Source organism: Ruditapes philippinarum, unplaced genomic scaffold (genome assembly GCF_026571515.1).
Source record: "Ruditapes philippinarum isolate M1 unplaced genomic scaffold, ASM2657151v2 ctg9161_1_1_1_1, whole genome shotgun sequence".
NCBI classification, from domain to species: domain Eukaryota; kingdom Metazoa; phylum Mollusca; class Bivalvia; order Venerida; family Veneridae; genus Ruditapes; species Ruditapes philippinarum.
The window spans coordinates 33,865-49,206 of record NW_026858421.1 but is presented as its reverse complement, the minus strand read 5'-3'; the positions used below and the strand labels follow the sequence as shown (position 1 = coordinate 49,206).

Below are 15,342 nucleotides of genomic sequence, written 5' to 3'. Positions count from 1 at the left end.
TTCCGTCATACTGCGGAATCAGACGAAGTAATATTACGGAAATCCAAGCTATTTTAGTTACTTTGGTAATCCCAGTTTGTTTATATAAATAGGATTTCTATTTTTCTTGATTTATTGGTTTAAAGCGTAAGTAGAAGGAAGAAATAAATTATAAACGAAATTGTTCCGTTTCAATTCTTTTTCAAGACGCAAAAGTTAGTTTCTTTTATAATTGGTTTTTGCTTTTTTTAGTCTTATACAATAGAGAATGGTTACTGTAGTAGTATTCCCTCTCCTAAGGGCGGTCCTGCTTACCTGAATCACACAGTGATCTACTGAGGCAATTCTAACGTATGGTGAGGTAATCTAAAAAAAAGCTGATGCATATCATTAGCATTACCACGTGCTGATCTACAGATAGCGCATCTTGTGTTGTCGATCATAGATATTTTAGGCGTAACATAGTTGATACATGCTTATTAATTGGTACCAAGTAACGAAGTCTTTTAGTGCATTTACTTGTCTACAAAGCTGCTATATAAATGAAATTAGCAACTGCCAAAACGAATGACTGACTCTCTCTGCGAAAAAAAGTGGATATGAAATGTGCACACTTGTTTCCTTTCAGTATGATAGATAGTCTAGATCTCCACGTGGGAGAGCCAATGTTAGTATTTGTACGATTGATTATTTTCTTTATTAGTTTTATACAATAGAGAATAGATTTTTTATCGTTTTTGACAAAAAAAATATTCGTTTACAAAAAAGTTGTTACTGTTATCGCCAGCACGTTCCTGTTCAGTTATAATCAGAGGACGTCTGATCCTACTTTTGTCCAAATTTGCATGCATTAAACACTGGTGCTCACACAAATGGGCACAGGTGCTCGTCCAGACTTGGGCTTACCCTATCTATCCTTTTAAAAGTGAAAAAAAAAGAAAAACAAAGAAAAACAAAGAAAAACAAAGAAAAAAATAAATAAACCCTTTATGATACACAAATACCGTAATTAAAAAAAATGTGATAGAGATCTAATAAAATGAAACAAAAAATAACAATTTAAAAGGGATGGGATAATAGCACAACTGAGCAAGCCTTTCCGTTTAAAAGGAAACTTTATTGTTTTTGTAAGCATTTTTATATACCAGTAATTATTTGCTCATTGATAGCATGGATATCTTGACAGTTTACAAATGAAATAATTTTTGCTTGTATAAACTTTTCCTTGTGGGCTTCCGTACAATTTAAATTTTACTTTTCTTTTATTTATGAGCTCTTTGGTCTTTTTGTTGAAAATACAGACCATATCGTCCTCGTATGATAATGTCATGAAAACATATAAACAGTGTCAAAATTGATATCAAACTAGTATCCATAAAGCTTACAAATTTGTTAACACTTAAATTATATACTAATACTACAGTCAAAAAAACTTCGATGAAAAATCTTAGTTTTGAAAAATACTATTTTGTTTTAAAATTCATTTTATATCGAATGAGGGGTTTTTGATTTTACCTTATTATTACTTTATTATCTATTATTTACAAATACATATTTAATTATTGATTTCATGTGAAACTAGGCGAAGTCAATAAACAGGGAAGTCAGAAAAATTTATACATTTTTATTCAACACTTTCGTGTTACATGTGTCACTAAGTATTTTCAAGAACCGTCTCTTTTCTCAATCGGAACACCTCGGCGATTGTTTCTCATCCGAAAAGTTGCGATTGTTCCATTGTCGGAAAATCTTGCCTATTATCACGTTTATCATAAAGATTCGATTAAATTGCGACGACCATGAACGATAAACGACATTTGCAAATTTCACCGATAGGTATACAAATCTATATGATTAAGTATTTTTTATTCGAATTCCTTTAAAACGTACAGTCTAAAGCCGGGTAAGCCAAAGCTTTTGACTTCCCCACGTTCAGTATTCCAGAATTGCAAAATCTGTAAATACATATGTATGTAACGTTTTTAGTCCCCTACCGGTTTACCGGAGGGGACTTTAGGTTTACCCTCCGTCCGTCTGTCCGTCTGTCCGACCGTCAGTCCGTCTGTCCGTCCGTCAGTCCGTCCGTCCACAAAACTGGATCCCGCGATAACACAAAAACTATTGAAAATATTTTAATGAAACTTGATATATGGATAGATGGCAGTATGGAGATTATGCACGTCTTTTTCTTTTCTTCCTATGTTGAAAATTCTGGTTGCTATGGCAACAAATAGACTGAAAATATGGCAAATTTTACACATAACCTGGATCCCGCAATAACGCAAAAAGTACTGAAAATATTTTTATGAAACTTGATATATGGATAGATGGCAGTATGGAGATTATGCACGTCTTTTTCTTTTCTTCCTATGTTGAAAATTCTGGTTGCTATGGCAACAAATAGATTGAAAATATGGCAAATTTTACACATAACCTGGATCCAGTGATAACACAAAAAGTACTGAAAATATGTTTATGAAAGTTGACATATGAGTATATGGCAGTATGGAAATTATGCACATCCTTTTCTTATCTTCCTATGTTGAAAATTCTGGTTGCTATGGCAACAAATAGACTGAATTTCAAGATTTCTGATTCTAGTTTTTAAGTTTTTTCACTATAAGTTCTTTATTTCTTAAGGTATTTTCTTCAAACTTTAAACATAAGTTGCTTGTAATCAACCACATTATATGTGACAAGGTTTACAACTCTAGCACAAAATTTATCAGAATTACCTCCCTTGAACTTAAAATTTTCATGAAAAAACATTTTTTTTTTTAAAAAACTTCTTTTTCTGAATGTATCTACTTCAAACTTCATATAAATGTTTCTTATTATCACTCAACATTTGTGATGGTCCAATACTCTAGCAAGACTATTTCCAGAATTATGCCCCTTTTGAACTTAGATTTTTTTTTGAGAAATTGGTAATTTTTACTCCAACTTCTTCAATCATGATAGGATTTTAAAAATGATATATTTTGATAACAGGGATGTTTAAAAAATAACTTTAGAGTGTCCTTCAGTCCGTCTGTCTGTACATAAAAACTGTTTCCTGTGATCACTTTTAAAGAACTTTTTCAACAAATTTACTTAAAATAGGAATATAAGTGAATGGCAAATGGCCATTCAGAATGTTGCTTGGGCTCTTACCGGTAGGGGACTTATGGATTGCTTGCAATACTATGATAATTGCTTGTTTTTCAATGTTTGTAAGCAATACTTACCACAACGTATAGCTTCTTTTCAATGACGTCACTTTCAGGTATTCCTCTCTGCGTAACAAAAGCAGATACTTTTACCGGAAACAGGCCGTTCTTTAAAGGTATCATGGGAAAGGTAACTGTTTGTGCGCTATTTGGCGGAAGCTCAACTTTGAATCGAGGTGATGGTTTCCCTGCGTCGCTGTTATAACACAAATTTTGAACTCCTTGCAGGTAAACATTGGCCTAAAATGATACACTACTTTTAATAATCATATGCAATTTATCTATTTCTTTATGCAAATATTATAATGTGCAACTCGGGATTTTAACGGGAAACAATCTTTTCGGATTTTAAACCAGTGATAGACCAGATAATTTATTTAACCTGTACCCGTGGAAGTGTGTAATAGATTTTTGCAGCTTCAAATTCGGGATCATTCAATTGTAATAAGATTTCAAAAGCAAAAAAAAATGAACTTCAAACAGTTATTTGCATGGTCAGTAAAGATATAATTGCAGACTGATCATGTTAACATCACTCACTGCCGGTTCAAGCAGGATTAAGTTAAATAATGCAACTGTACTCACAAAATATAAGCTTCAAAAGTAATGTATGTGCACATTTTTAGTGCGTTAACTAGCATATAAGTAATACGTTTACTAGCACATTATAAAAGTAAATTAGCACACTATTAATGCGTTAATTAGCACGTAATAAATACGTTTACAAGCCCATAAGTAATGCGTTATTAAGTGGTACATTTACAACATGTATGCAACATGTCACTCAACGACTTTATGAAAATAGTCAACCAATTCACTCAAACTCGTATCAACTGAAATTTTTAAATGAATTGTTAAATATTGGTTTTTAAAATTCATACCTACCACTTTCTTTTTATCCCCTTTCATGCCGTAATTAAATATCGTTGCTTTCACATTAAAATGTTCCAAACGTGACGCTTTGTACGGAAGATCTAGTTGAATGAAAAAATCTCTGAACGCCTTTAGATCGACTGGGTCAGCAATACACATTCCTTCATCGTTCGTAATACCTGCAATATTTTAACCTAGCATTGATTAACTGAGGGTGAAAATTGCGTGGTGGCGTTTACTTAACGCGCCTGACTAGTTATCTAAGGATCGCTTGCCGTGTGGGTTCAAACAAGAGACAAGTCGTTGTTTCCGCGAGCAAGAAACAATACACTCATTGCTCAGTACTGGTTTGTTCCGGTAACAGATTCGAGAGTATGTCAATAAACTTATAGATGTCTACGGAAATCGAAATGAAATAAATCATGTGTCTATATAAAATTTACATTTACAAGACTCAACTGAAATCCAAAAGCCTAGAAACATATTTTTCTAACAATGAGCACGGGTACTCAAAACAAAAAAAATGCAGAAGATGAATAAGAAATATGCTAAGAAATGAAAATTGAAAATCGTATTTTATGTAATTTTGTCCCCCAAAAAGAGTTGCAATACTTCTCATTCTTGGGTTATTTTCACAATAAGAATGATTATTCTGGAAAAAACAGGGTGAGGGAATGATCTAAAAATGTGCACACAAGTTATTAGACTCGAAATCGATGAAATACAGTACATAAGGAAACTTATGTTGTAGAAGCTTTCCGAGGTGTCTGCTTTCTGCTTTTGTATTTTGCTACGAGCAGCGAAGGAAAATTGAAATCTAGCGATAGAGATAGCATTCCCCCATGCTGCGAGTAGCAAAATGCATGGCCTCAGAAAGTTTCATTATCATAATTATCCTTTTATTATATTTAAAAAAAGACTTTAATATACTGAACGTCTTTTATTTATTTCAGGGACTAAAATATAGCTGTCAAGTCATTTATTTAAAAAAATGAAGGATCAATACGTAAATTTTGCAATGTTTACTGCCGTTTATATTCGTCTTAAATAGTTTTGGTTCCCGTCTCAAAATGCTACGTAATGGAAACCAACGACAGAAAATAGGTCGTCACTTTCATAAATGGAACCGTATTTATCACTAAAATCATCTATCCGTTGAAACGTATTTGCGCATAAAAACGTGTGTATTTTAAGTGAAAAAAATATTCGTATATAATTAAAGACAATTTATGACCATACGTTGCAAAATATCATCTTGATAAACTTGATAAATATTTTTTTAAACACAGAAAACTCCGGATAATGTGTTTTTGAAACGGAAGGAGAGAAAACTATAAAATAATATAAAAATTAACAATCTTCTACCTTATTTAGTCACACATGACCATGGATAAGAATGAAAATGGGTCAAAGACAGAAAAGGCCGGGTTGCATATGTATACAAATAGCATGAGGCTGTGATGTTACTTAAATTTTCTACCACTATCTGACCATTGATGTTGAAAATTTAACTTAGATGGTAAACTGGAAAAGAATGAGCATCAGACCTGAAATGGAATCCCACAATATGGGACCACAGTCATGTCAATGCTGTGAACCACATACCAAGAGACTGTGGTAAGTAGTTGCTGAGAAAACTGTTACGAAAATTTCCTACTATCTATTGATCATTAATTATGTCAAAATTTAGTGCTGAAAATAAAACTAAGTCGGCAAACAGGAAGTGAATGAGTGACAGACCTGAAATCGAATCTCACAGTATGGGACCATGTGTTGATGCTGTATACCAAAGATCAAAAGGCTGTGATAAGTTGTTGCCAAGAAAACTGCTACGAAAATTTTCTACTTTGACCATCAATGTAAAAAATTTAACTAAGTCGGCAAACAGGAAGTGGATGAGCGACAGACCTGAAATCGAATCCCACGATATGATACCATGTGCTGTTCTGAATACCAAATATCAAAAGGCTGTGATAAGTAGTTGCTGAGAAAACTGTTACGAAAATTTCTTGCTATTGACCATTAATGTTGAAAATTTAACTATGTCGGCAAACAGGAAGTGGATGAGCGGCAGACCTGAAATCGATACCCACAGTATGGGACCATGTGTTGATGCTGTATACCAAATATCAAAAGGCTGTGATAAGTAGTTGCTGAGAAAACTGTTACGAAAGTTTTTTCCCCGCCCGCCCGCCGCCTAACATTCACCATACTATAGCCCGGATTTGCACCAGTGCAACCCGGCCAAAAATGATGTCGAGCACATGCTTACTTAACATCACGCATAATTATCATTTCGTTGTTTTAAAAATGACCATTACCAACTTACCAATAGCCTGTATACTCCATTCTGTTATAGAGTGTGGACTATCGATCTGTATCCGTTTCTTACCTTGCCTAAAATTCACAAAAGCTGTTCTCATTACAAGACGAGTGAAAAATGTTTAAATATACACCGTCTTACACAGCTTAATATAAAGAAATCAACGATTATATGGGTGTCTTACATACCAACGTATCAACATCACGGGGGTCTAAACACAACTAATTTGGGTCAATGAAGATAAGAGAAACATATTAACATACGGTAATATAACACAAAATTGAAAATAATGATGCCGATAAATGCGTCCAGTGCATAGCCTTATGATAACTATGTGTGGCGCAACCCAGTCATTACTGATTCGAAGCCCAAGCGGTTAACAACCATGGCTCCTTATATGACACCGGTGTTGGTTGCTTCCAGGCATTAGACTCAAAAAGGCCCAGTTAACCAACATTTTTTTCAAGGGCCAAATGAAATGAAAATTAAAAAAGATGTTCTGAAAAGCTAATGCCATAGGTTTCGCTGGCATTATTTCCCTTGACCTGTTTATTTGAGATATGGATTTGTCAAGCTTGCCTTTTCGTAAGGCTGGCTTACTTGACTCTAAACATGAGGTAAAGGTTAATCACATGGCTTCAGTTTTCCGATAGGTAAAGTATGTTATTTTAAGATGCAGTGTTTTATATAATTGTCAAATCAAAAAAGATAAAGGTGAAATTTGAAATTTGCCTATGATAAAATACTTATTAAACAATAAGGAAACTCCTTGATACCTCTTAGGTACCAATCCGTTCTCTATATCTAAATTAGAAAACCAGACGACTCGATTCAAAATTTTCTATTCTTAGAAACGAACGTCATTGTCGCGCTAAAAATAGCTCTCGGGACTCTGTTTTGAAGAAGTCTTACATGTATATCATGCACATTTTCAAGATACTTTGTAAATGTTTTCCCGACGAAACAACACAGGATTGTTTATCTACCAAAAATAAAGCTGAAGGGCACTTTAAAAATTAAATTGGAAGCCATAGATGACTCACCCGTCCAGGCTATAGACATTGAAAAGCCAAGATTCGCGAAAATCTGATCTAGCTTGAGTGTCGATATCATTATTAACCAATATAGCCTTGTCTTCATCAAAATAGTCACTTGCATCATCTAATGATTTTGAAGTTATTGATGTTTTATCTGTAAAGAGAAACAACATTTTTAGTATTATCTATTTTCAATTCTAACAACGTAACTCAATTCAGTTTATTCTAGTAATATGAGCCTCATGTAATTTTAATGATTAACTATTATACAGTATTTAGATAGTCTTACTGCAATGCTTTCCCGCCAAAAAATCTATTTTAAACACATAATCTGAACAAGTAAAAGATGGATTACAAAAGTGAAGAATGTTGGATTTTAGTGGATTTACATTCATATAATCTGTAACACACCAGTTATGAATAACATTAATTATACTTTGAAAATCATATTTACTTCCTGCTTTGAGTACAATATCATCGGCAAATATATGACTTGAACAGCGAAAATAAGAAATAGCTCTTCTATACTTACAATTATGCTAAATCTAAATTTAAACATCGGTCAACATTAAGAAATAAGTCTTAAAGAATCAACACCATTGTAATGTTGTAAATATTAATCCATGTTATATGACCAAGTATAAACTGAAATATGCTCTCTCTAAAGTATTTAATTAAATTCATAACAACCTCGCAATTTCCTATTTTGTTAAATATCTTCAATAAAATGTAATCATAAAATCATTTAGCAGCCTTATTTGTTATTAGTTTTAAAGCATTTGAAAGGTTATGTTTCCCTTTATAACAGTCCACGTTTTAACGTTTAACGCTTTTCATTGGATAATCATGACGTGTAAATGCAATGTTCATTTTCTTATTATGGAATCTATTAGTAGTAAAACATTCCTGATAAAACATACAGGTAATTTGCGGACGGTTGGCAAAATATGATGACTGATAAAATGCAAAAATAGTCATTTCATATGTATAATAACAAACTCATTATATCATTACAAAGATCTTTAAACTCATATTTCACAAATTAAACATATATTTGCCACACGTTTTTTCTTGGTCAACAGTTAAATATGGTGCTGGAAAACTATTGAAATAACAGTTAAAACGTCGAGTTAAAAATACGCTCATATTTCAAAGTTGAATACAAAAAACTTTCAAAGGATATAGGGATCTAAAAATTAATCCCCAAATACAAAATAGAATTTAAAAATTCTGCTGCTAAATAATGCATATAAATAATGGCTCTTTTTGACGACGGATAAATCCATCGGTGGCAGTATCAGTGTTTGGCCATCCAACTCCGACCCTGGACCCCTGCTATAACCCTGAAAAAAAATCTAACCCTCTTAGGCTTACTATAAGGTACTAAATACAATAAAATCCACTATCGAAACTATAGAAAGGCGAAAAGTCTACTATAAGCTCATTTGCCAAACGACGAGGAACACGGGATATCGTCGTTTCGGCGACTCAGGCCAATTTCGGCGTATTATCGCTGCATCATTCATTAACATCAATAAAAAGGTCTAGAATGCCACAGTTTAACTTATTCAAGTATTTTCTTTATTTCATGGTATTTTTTTTATTGTCTCAACCATCTTGGAGACTGATACATGCGTTGTAACTTGCAATCTCATTGGACAAGCGGATTCAATTTTTGATGCCTGTCCAATCAGATCGCTAGTAACAACGCATGTATCAGACTCCAAGATGGCTGCAAGTAGTAAAAAATAACGTGAAATAAAAAAAAATCGATAGAATATTGATATTCATTAGACTTGAATAACGTAAACTGTGGAATTCGAGATCTTTTTTTATTGATGTTAATGAATGATGCAGCGATTTGGTCCTAAATGCGCCTGAGTCGCCAAAACGACAATATCCCTTATTGTAGACTTTTCACCTTTCTATTACTATAGTTTTGATAGTGGATTTTTTATCGTTAGTTTTGTATCTGGTATAATACAGTAACCCTAAGAGCGTTTGAAGCAGGGGTCCAGGGACGGTGCGGGGTGGTGTGGCCAAAAACACTGATGCTGCCATTTTTGGTAAATCTGCTAAATTCTGGTAGCAGGTGCTTGTGATGTCATCAGTCAATTAACCTATATAAATTATATGCACTATAAACAGAAACTTCACAAAATACAGTCCATATATTGCTTGATTTCAATCTGGGCATACACACATGTAAAATTTGAAATACTGATTACATATTTGAACAACTATTATAAAACAAGCATCAGTTACATATTGTTATACATAATATATGAAATTCTGGTACTTACTTAAATAAATTGTTTGGTTGGAATAACGGTTTTGATGTAACAACGTGGTACATTTATCCAAATTTAACATATGACACATTAATATTTACACATGTATATGTTTGCACCAAAATTGACTCAATGCCACTGTGGTTAATGTTTTACGACAGCTGACGTCTAATAACCAGCATATCACCGCTGCAAGTTCATATCTGACATTAACTTTGAATTCTTTTATGTGAAGAAGTTGTTAAGGTAGTTTATTGAATGGGTGTAGCCTTACGCAGCTGCCAACATGCATCAGAAACAATGCACTGTTTGTATGTCATAGATAATACACGGATGTGTATCAAAAATAATGGATGGTCTGTGTATAGATTAATGCACGATCTGTGTATAAAAATAATGCACGGTCTGTGTATGTATAAAAATAATGCAAGATATGTGTATCATAAATAATGAACAGTCTTCTTCACTAGTATAACTAAAACGTCGCAATGTGATTAAAAAGAATGTCGGTGTGTTTTATAACTCTAAATAACAATGAATGAATGAATGAATGAATAAATGAATGAATGAATGAATGAATGAATGATTGAATGAATGAATGAATGAATGAATGAATTAATTAATTAATCAATTAATTACAAAATTAATTAGTGTATTCATAGTTTTCATTGATATAGAGAAAATAGCACTATAATCTACAGTAGGGTCGCTACTTACCGGTTATAAGATATTCCAGCTCATCTATACAAGATTTAAAGAACGCCATGACGCATTTGATGGAAAGCACTTTTTCCTTCGTTAATTTTAGTGCTCTAGGGTAGCAATTTGTGTATGGATTCATGGGCTCTGTGTCATCTGCCTCATAGAATAGTGTTTCTGCAAACTGGTATCCTTTCTCACAACACGTGTCAGCAGCACCATGAAAACAAGCTGACAAAAAATTTGCTCAACGATTAATACTTAACACACAATATGTAACAGAACTATATTTCTCCCTGTACACACAAATTTGAGAAGGAACTATATTAGTTCCTTTAGGCAAAACTCAATACACGTTCTGAAACAGAAACTATACGTAATCGGTCACTGAAATATTTTGTTTGGTGTACACACAAATTAATACACACTCTTAAACAGAACTATATTGTTTCATGTTCACAAAAATAAGATAAAATCTATAACAGAACAATACCCAAAATCAATAAATAATCTGAGCCTCAGCTATATTGTTTCCTGTACACAAAAATCAATACACGTTCTGAAACAGAACTATACTGTTTCTATACACGAAAATCAATACACAATCTTAAACAGAACTTTATTTTTCCTGTACACAAAAAATAATATAAAATCTGAAACAGAACTATATTGTTTCCTGTACACAAAAATCAATAAACAATCTGAGCCTCAGCTATATATTGTTTCCTGTACACAACAATCAATACACAATCTGAAACAGAACTATATTTTTTTACCTGTACACAAAAATCAAAACACAGTATAAAATAAAAATTTGTTTGAATATTAAATCGGAAACAGAACTCGGGTCCTGAGGTCCACAAACATTGTGTCTTACTACTTACATTTATGATGTTATAAAACACTGTTGTTATCAAAAATTAAGACAATCTTTGTATATTTAGTTCAATGTAAAACTGAGCATTCACTTACAATCACTATCTCTTCGTTTCCTGGTATTTGCCTTGCAGCCGTCAGTGGTCCGTACTATATCATTTTCATCCACGTCAGCGTTAGTTAACACAGTAAGGCCGGATTTCTGACATACAATTATATGTTTTTAGTTTACATGTAAATCTATGTCTAAAAAAAGCGATCAGTAATCACATGTGTCGCCTCATGATGGCCAATTTTATGTTGGGACAAGTTTTGTGACAGACGGACGGACGGACAGACGGACGGACGGACAGACGGACAGTGCACAACTAGACTTGGTACTGACCATTCCTGTAAAGTTTGGATAAAATTGCACCAGTAGTTTATGAGGAGTAGTCCGGACAAGCTTTTGTGTATCTGGCAACACCCAGAAAAAAACCAACCTTTTTATCAAAGGGCCATAACTCGGCCAAAAATCATTCAACCGGAAAACCCGTTCAATACGCTCAAGAACTTGAGCAACAGATCAATCCCGTAATGTTTCATTGAAATTGCATTAGTGGTATAAGAGAAGCAGTCCGGACAAACTTTAAAAATAAAAATTATTAAAGGGCCATAACTCTGACAAAAATCATTGAACCGGAAAATACTGACAATAAGCACAACTGAACCTGGTACTGATCATTCCTGTAAAGTTTGGATGAAATTGCAGCAGTAGTTTTTGAGGAGTAGTCCGGACAGGTTTTGAGTATCTGGCAACACACAGGAAAAAAACACCTTTTAATCAAAGGGCCATAACTCGGCCAAAAATCATTCAACCGGAAAATCCGTGCAATATGCGCAAGGATTTGAGCTACAGATCAATCCTGTAAAGTTTTATTGAAATTGCATTAGTGGTATAAGAGAAGTAGTCCGGACAAACTTTAAAAATAAAAATTATTTAAGGGCCATAACTCTGTCAAAAATCATTGAATCGGAAAATGCTGACAATATGCATAACTAGACTTGGTACTAATCATTCCTGTAAAGTTTGGATGAAATTGCACCACATCTGCGAATGTTTCAAAATTCAAAATTTTATACCATTTCATGTTTAAAGGGAGACACAGGCAAAATTGTCTTTTCTTAGTCATTCATTATTCTGTAAATGCCCTCAAAATGAATATATTAGACAGCCAAAGGAACGAAACTTTTCTCCATATAAAGAATAAAATGGTGATTTCCTAAATTACCCGCGTAGGTCAGGTTAGAGCGCTAGGATTTCACAAAAGTTACCACAGTGAACTCTGGAAACGTTAAAAACATGTCAAATGAATGACTTAGACTTGTTTCAATCATACAATATCCACACTGTCTGTTATTGTAACTTCAAGGGTTTGTTCAAATCACCTGACTAATTTTCAAACTATTCAGTGATTCTATTGGCGTCTAAATTTTGTTCAACATGTATAGATATATTTACGCTTAAAACCCAAAAAAATATAGAATTTTAACAAATTGATGCTGAAACTTTAATAAATGTCATTCTAGCGTGATTTGAGTGCATTAGATCATTTTAATATTTTAGTCATTATTTTGCCTGAATATCCCTTTAAATGTTGAATTCTGCTTAAGCCGGTGCTAGGGGGCGTGGACGGCAATTTGCACTTGGCAGTACCGTCCATGAACAGGTTCAATTAAACCGAGCCTGCAACATTTTCAATTTTGCCGTGTTGGGCTTTCTTAAGGTGATTCTTATTTTCTCTATTTCAACGAGACAATGATATCTACCATTGGGATACTCTCTTTGAAACTGAGTAAAGTACAGGAATTTATTTTTTAAGCAAATAAGTGTCCAGCTTTACTTGTCATCCAATGAAAACGCTGTATTTCTTAAAAACTTTGTGTGTTACATTTCATAGAAGAAAAAAAGTCGATACTAAATCAAAGTCCGTTAATAGTAGCCTTCTATTTCATAGAATCAAATTTGTAAAAAAGTGATGTTATAAGTTAAAATTAATTAAGCCAAATAAAGCGTGACACTAAGTATGTCAGTATTCAGCCGCAGCTGTTCTACAGAAATGAGAAACATTCTCTGGTCGCTTTTGCTTCTGTCAAAGTTTTTAATTTCTGAAGGACAGCAGGGATGAACATAATACATATCCGTAGTGCATACAAGTAAATATGTGACGTTAATTAAATGAACGTCATTTGGTGCTACATGTATTAGTTTTATGTGTCATTTTTAGAATGTCTGACCAGTTTTATAAAACTGAAAAATAGAAAATTTGTTTAGTATTGTAAGATTTAATACCGAATATAGATTATGTATTTCACGTTAAAATTTGAATGTTTTGATATTATTTCATTTGCATCCTGCTCGCTTGAAAACAAAATAAAATTTCACACAGTCTTGTTCATTATAACATGGACACGTGCTCTCTATAACATAGACAAGTGTCTTCTTTAACATGGGTTTCACATGCTATGCCTTTTGAGCACTGACGAAAGAAAAACTCGTTTGAACTACATTATATTCTGACCTTGAACACATCAGCTTCTGATCTCCCTCCACCTTCTCCGCAACCCAGATCATGTGACTGGAGAGCCTCAAACATCTGACAAAATAACAATATAAAATCAGTCACATGATGCTTAGAACTATTACAAATATGACAATTTATAGCCTTCCGGTTAGCTCAATTGGAAGAGTGTTGGACTGTGAATCAGGCGCCCAGGTTCGAATATCCGACGGTGTAGGTCAATTTCGTTGTGATAGTTCATGAAATCTTTTTGAGCTCTGGCACATTAAATGTGGCTTAGTGCCTTCAAGAATAAAAAAACTACCAACACCACTACAGCTACAACTATATTTTCAAAATTTCAGGTACTAAAATGACGATTAAAGGATATCAGCAATATAAACTATACCTGCAAAATATATTGGTCGGATTTTGAAAAGGGAAATCTTTCAAAGAAGCCTGTATGAAAGAAATATGGTTGTTTTTTTTTTGCCAAAAGAGAAAATGGTATATGCACTTATAATTATTTCTCAAAGATAAAAAACCCTACTTAAATAGCTGCATGATATTTTCCTTCGGAACATCATAGTCTGTTTACGTGTTATTTTCATGTCTATTAAATAGCATTTTAGATGTTATTTAATAGTGCTTTTTCTAGTTTATCACTTACTTTGCTCTTCCTGAGAATATTCTTATCATTCAGTAAAAGGAGAGTTTTGTCCATTATATTTAGACCCACGTGCATGAAAGGTGTTCCAGTAACAGTCAAAAAATTCGAGTTTCCCGGCTTTATCTCCCTCTCTCAGCCCCTTAATTTTTAGCAAAAAAAAGTTAAAATCAAAGCAAAATGTTTAAAACAACCCCACATTCGAGAATTAAAAAGTACTTTTAATTAAAATTTTTAGTATGATTATGAAATTTTAAAATTTAATTCTAGTTTCAGATACTTAATATACATGCTGTTAGGCATCCCAGAAGTGAAAAAAAACCCTTACGGCTGATGTTAAATCAATTAAATAGAAAATTTTTAAAAAGAAATTTAAAATTACTTGATAGAACAAAGCGACACATTCAGATGTTTATACTTTTATCTGTCAAAACTAATCAAAAAGTTTTGTCATGTGGCATATTAACCACAATTTGGGGGGAAAATCAAAAATCGCACATCCCAGCATTTTTCAGTGAATTCAAGTCAAGAAAAATTTCATTTGTAACACACATTTCATGTTTACATGAATAAATGTTGTACGTAATAAATACAATGCTTGTAGAGGCTTTTTGAACATATACAATGTATATATAAGTTAAGTGGTAAAATAATTCGTAAAAAAAAAATATACATGTACATGTAATTTCTATGATCGCAACTGTCAGCTTAATTACACTCTACAACATAATTAGATGATCATACACCTGTCAGAATAATTAGATAAGATACATGTGTCAGCATTATAATATAATCATAAACGAATCAACATTATAAGATAAGCATACACGTATCAGCATAGATAATCA

At 33.1% G+C, this 15,342-nt stretch overlaps 1 protein-coding gene across 1 annotated transcript in view; it reads right to left on the bottom strand.

Annotated features, from left to right (window-relative positions):
* Positions 1–15,342, bottom strand: part of LOC132753159 (complement C3-like) — a 53,234-nt gene that overhangs the window by 18,298 nt on the left and 19,594 nt on the right. The window contains 8 exon segments of the mRNA XM_060743601.1: positions 3,207–3,428; positions 4,074–4,240; positions 6,391–6,458; positions 7,428–7,575; positions 10,430–10,642; positions 11,384–11,489; positions 13,849–13,923; positions 14,498–14,628. Coding sequence (XP_060599584.1) covers positions 3,207–3,428; positions 4,074–4,240; positions 6,391–6,458; positions 7,428–7,575; positions 10,430–10,642; positions 11,384–11,489; positions 13,849–13,923; positions 14,498–14,628 — 1,130 coding nt within the window.